This window comes from Arachis duranensis, chromosome 10 (genome assembly GCF_000817695.3).
Source record: "Arachis duranensis cultivar V14167 chromosome 10, aradu.V14167.gnm2.J7QH, whole genome shotgun sequence".
NCBI classification, from domain to species: Eukaryota; Viridiplantae; Streptophyta; class Magnoliopsida; order Fabales; family Fabaceae; genus Arachis; species Arachis duranensis.
Genome location: NC_029781.3, coordinates 44,716,176 through 44,721,150, shown reverse-complemented (window position 1 = coordinate 44,721,150; position 4,975 = coordinate 44,716,176). Strand labels below are relative to the sequence as shown.

Sequence of the window (4,975 nt, the reverse complement as noted above, 5' to 3'; positions counted from 1 at the left end):
AATACAAACCCTCGCCATTTCTGTTTCGGTTTCTGTTGCTTTCTCTATTGCTCGTCACACTTTCCCTCCCTCCTTACCTTCCGTTCTTCCCACCCTTCCTCTTCACGTTTTCTGCTTCCACCCTCATTTTCAGGTAACGCCAGATCTCTGCTTCCGCAACAAACCACACACATATATAAATAAAATCATTTGCATTTTGCGTCCTTTCGATGCCATGATCTCTCTGCTCCTCTTCGCCTCTCAACCGATTCAACCTTCCTTCTGAAAATAACAGAAATTCTTTCAGCTACCTCCATTCCCTTCCCATGGATTCCTTTCTTTCCAGCAATGCCACCGCGCCACAGACTTCGGATTTCTCCCTCGCGATCTGCTTCTCTTTCACATTTTTCATCGCCAGGTTCTTGCTCGACAGATTCGTCTTTCGCGTAAGATTTCTTTCTCTTCGCTGATTGTTCTTTATAGCTTCGGATTTTTTTTTTGTTCTTTTGGTTTTTGGATTCTGCTTGTTCTTCTTGATTTCAGCTCCGAAATGTTACACATAATCTCTTTGTTTCGTTATGCTGGATTGTTGTTGTTGTTGTTGTTTTGTGGTTAAGTTTGATATCTAGTTGGTTATTTAGTCAAAGGATCTTGATGTTGACCTGTCAAATGGAGTTAATTAATGCACGGGATCGGGGAAAAAATGGAGAGTATTTAAGATAACACAATTGCTCTCAATCGACGCATAGAATGCTAGAATAGCAAAATTTCGTAATGCATTGCAGGTCATATTTCTTGAATTCTAACTTTGTTTATTCCGTTTAGCTCTTTTCATTTGTATTTATAATTCATATTATCTTGACATTTAAGAGGTATTATTATTAGGTTATGTATATATGACGAACCCTAGAGTGTAAGTTGTTGAATCAATGAGAGTGCCTTTTGTTCCTTATTTCTTTCTTCTTTTAGTATCATTTCTTTTCTTCTTACGGTAGAAGCGACCGTGGAGTTTGCTTTATTGTAGGCTTTAGTTTCTAATCTTTCCCCATTCAACAAAGGGAAGCAAAAAGCAAAGCACGATTATGAGTAATGGATTTTGGAAGACGACTATCCCTATTAAGAAAGTATTATTGTCAGAATAATTAATTGTGTTCTTCATCTGCTGTCTTGTGAAGCAAATCATGAAGTAGCATGATCAAGCAATATTTTTTTCATGGCATAAGCTATAGATAATCTCAATTTTGTCATGTTTCATGAAGTTTGCATTGATTCATTTAGTGACCCACAGAAAAGGCATTTTTAGAAGAAATATATACTGTTGAGTTCATTTACTTAGAATAATAATACCATTTTTATACCATATTCCTTTATTCATATTTCATAAAAAAATTGTTGATTACAGAGGTTGGCTATCAGGATGCTCACAAGGGGTGGGGCTCCTTCAAGGATTACCAAGGAAATGCAAGTAAAGATTGAAAAATGCTCAGAGTCAATGTGGAAGCTAATATACTATGCTACAGCTGAAGCATACATTCTTAAATCCATCTATCAGGAACCTTGGTTTACTAATACAAAATTATACTTCATCGATTGGCCAAATCATGAGCTGAAGTAAGTAATTTGTGTAGCATGATAACAACATATATCTTGTTATGGCAAAATTTTTTTTTTTTCCATTTTAATGAAATACATACATTTTTCTTTTTTGACTTTATTGTTTACGTTTATGTTCTTCATTTCATATTGATTTTCTTAGCATTTTGCAGTTTTAACAGTTCAGATCTAGAGTGAATTTTATAATCCATAAACCTGTGTTCACATGTTGCAATGGTATGGAAAAGAGAATTTTGAGCTTAAGAAGTTACTAGAAACTGAAAATTGGTCATTTTTTGGAACTCGACATAAATTTTTATATCCAGGTTTTGATAAACAACTGAGAACATGAACAAAAAAGGAAAATGAGAATTTTGGAAATAAATATACGCATTCCTATGATAATGTACACAAGTATAACACTGTACAGTATTTTATAAGTTTTGAGACTAATTTTAGCCTCTCGTTTCCTTTTACTGATTGCTGTTGTTTGCCATTTGGTTATATATGATGTGAAGCCAACTCACATGAGGAGAAATAATAACTGTACTTTGGAGGAAATTCTATTTATTCAAATTTGAGTTCTATTAATAGAAGAAGGTATATTAAATGTTGTATTGCCTCCTGTTTCATTTACTTTTCCAGGAATCCTGTAAAGTTTTACTACATGTTGCAATGTGGGTTCTACATCTACAGCATTGCTGCTATTCTCACCTGGGAGACTCGAAGGAAGGATTTTGCAGTCATGTTTTCTCACCATGTAATCACCGTTATGCTGATTGCAGGCTCGTATGTAACAAGGTAGTACCTTAACCTTATATATGAATAATATACCATTGCCTCTTCTACAGGTAAACCTTAGATGTAGAATTAGTTATTTTGTTGTTATTTTGTTTAGAATGAAAAATCTCATCTGGTTGCTCACATTTGATTCTCATTAATGATATCAGAAAAAACTGTGTTTCGCATCGTTGTCACACTAATGTGTTTTGTATTTGTCTCCTACATAATGTTCATAGTTCATTTTCAATACTTAATAATTAAACGTGACTTGAATTCTAGTTTCTGTAAATGCTCAATGACTGTAGTTTAGTTTGAGTGTTCTAGATAATCAAAATTTCAGAAATGGTATCAGCATCAAATCATCAAAATAGATAGATGTTGAAGAACCCAAAAAAAATAAATAAAAGATAGATGCTAATAACTTACAATTGTGCTTGCAGTTTCTTCAGAGTTGGTTCCATAATACTTGCCATTCATGATGCAAGTGATGTATTCATGGAAGCTGCCAAGGTTTTCAAATATTCTGAAAGAGAATTTGGTGCTAGTGTGTTCTTTGGATTCTTTGCACTTTCATGGCTCATATTGCGGCTAATCATCTTTCCCTTTTGCGTTATTAGAGCAACAAGGTTGATCTTCTGTTTTAGTGATTTGTTTAACTTCATTTTGGTTTTTGAGGCACTTTTTAATTGTTTTTTTGTTTGTTCTCATCATTGGATTTCCAGCATTGACTTGATTGATCACTTAAACCTAGCAGAGGCTTTCCCCACAATGCTTTACTACTTGTTTAATACACTACTCATTATGCTGCTCATCTTCCATCTATACTGGTGGATGCTAATATGTGCAATGATCCATAGGCAGCTGAAAAATAGGGGAAAAGTTGGTGAGGATATTAGATCAGGTAAGCATATTACGTCAATGCAGACTTGAGTACGTTATTATTATTTTTTGCTTTTGAAGAACCAGTTCATTGTTAGGATCTCTTCTCCCACTCATTATTTTCATTCATGTTCATACTTCTTCCTCTGTTGAAATAATATATTAATAGGTTATGAGAAGTTGAAGTTTGAAAATATGAGTTTGCCTATAGCAGACATTCCAAAGAGTTACTGTGTATAATGTCTGCAATTTTTTTTTTATTTTATTTTGAGGGATGCCAACAGTATTAAATTGTCCAGACCTTGGAGAAAATGTGATCATAGTTTGCGGAGATTGGTCAGCATAGTATAATGCTTTATTCTTTATGCTATACATGTGACTATTTTACTATCAATATGTGTCTATTGGAATCGTTAATTTTAAAGAAAAGATTATTAACCCTTTATTGCCTTTTGTTTGATAGGCATGATTACTATTACAACCAAATCTAATTCTTCTTTAAGAGTCTCCAGCGTACACTTGTTTTTGCTTATTACCTCATCTTCTATACTTTGCTTTGCTGAAGGGAATCTCTCAACTATTTTTTTTATTTTTCCTTTTCAGATTCAGACGATGATTGAACAAGCAAAGGTTGCTGGGTTTCCTTTGTTCTCGCTGGTTGGTGGTAACTCTGCTGATACAGCTATTGACTTGTCTGTAGATTTCTGAGTTCCTTTGGTTAATATAACCAATTGAAGGAGGCTGAATTTTCCTTAGTTTCAGATTTTTCATGATTACTTTAGTATAAAAAGGAAGCAGGGAAACCATCTTAGAATATTTTGATTCATACATTTTTGCTGTGTAAATGATAGCCATTCCTGTATAATTGTTTTCTTACCAAACAAACCTTAGGTTAGCCAGGGGTTGATGAAAGGTAGCCGATAAAGAATGATAATTGAAAAAAAAAATCAGTGATCCTTTTGGTAAAATCTGGTTCCCCATCTAGAGTTGCGACTTTGAGCAATTAGTAATGCTTTTCTGACCATTAAGATGCCATTTTCCTGTAAAATTGTGGTCTTGCGGGTTTTCAGGATTTCAATGACTTGGGAGTCGGGCTTACCTTGTTTTGTTTTCAAGATCTTCGTCTAATTTTTATTTTCAAACTTTGGAAAGAATATATGTGGCTACCTTAAGAATTTTTTGTTTCCAAAATAATTTCCGAGTGCAACTTTTAAATCACTGTTGATCATATTGTCTACTGTAATATTTGTTCTTCTGACATTGTTCCGCAACATTTTCAGCCCACGGGCATTTCCTTATTATTTTTTGAGTAATTATCCAAATTAGTGTCGTAAATTTTAAAATCTGACATTTTAGTCTCTAAAAAAATTTAATACTTTAACTATATGTTAACCTCTATTATTATTTTAGTATTGTGTATGTGGATTGACACACTGGCATATTAATACACTTTTTTTATTGGAAACAAGTAAGATGAATAATGATGTTTTGAAATTCAAATTAAAATATTTTTTTAAATACAAATATGTTTTTTTAAAATAGAATATCTTTTGGTTATATTAAATATAAAAATATCAAATAATTTTAACTTTGAATTTTTTGTAGAATAATCTCTAATAATTTTATTATTATTATTATTATTAAGTGATTATATATATATATATGATGTAAAAGCTCTTTTTAATATTATAAATATATACATAACAATTTAATAAATACATTTATCATTACTTTTGTTTAA

The 4,975-nt window shown here is 32.4% G+C and overlaps 1 protein-coding gene across 1 annotated transcript; it reads left to right on the top strand.

Annotated features, from left to right (window-relative positions):
- Nucleotides 1–6: 6 nt before the first annotated feature.
- Nucleotides 7–4,462, top strand: LOC107469738 (ceramide synthase LOH2). The gene is made up of 6 exons (XM_016089115.3): nucleotides 7–425; nucleotides 1,382–1,590; nucleotides 2,218–2,373; nucleotides 2,796–2,981; nucleotides 3,078–3,256; nucleotides 3,838–4,462. Exons 1-6 carry the CDS (start codon nucleotides 306–308, stop codon nucleotides 3,852–3,854), a joined length of 867 nt encoding a protein of 288 aa, XP_015944601.1. The 5' UTR covers nucleotides 7–305; the 3' UTR covers nucleotides 3,855–4,462.
- The last annotated feature ends 513 nt before the right edge of the window (nucleotides 4,463–4,975 follow it).

Coding starts and splice junctions, on each gene's coding strand:
- LOC107469738 (XM_016089115.3), top strand. CDS start 306: ATGGATTCCTTTCTTTCCAGCAATGCCACCGCGCCACAGACTTCGGAT. Junction 2,374..2,795: donor GCAGGCTCGTATGTAACAAG/GTAGTACCTTAA, acceptor TTGTGCTTGCAG/TTTCTTCAGAGTTGGTTCCA. Junction 2,982..3,077: donor TGCGTTATTAGAGCAACAAG/GTTGATCTTCTG, acceptor TTGGATTTCCAG/CATTGACTTGATTGATCACT.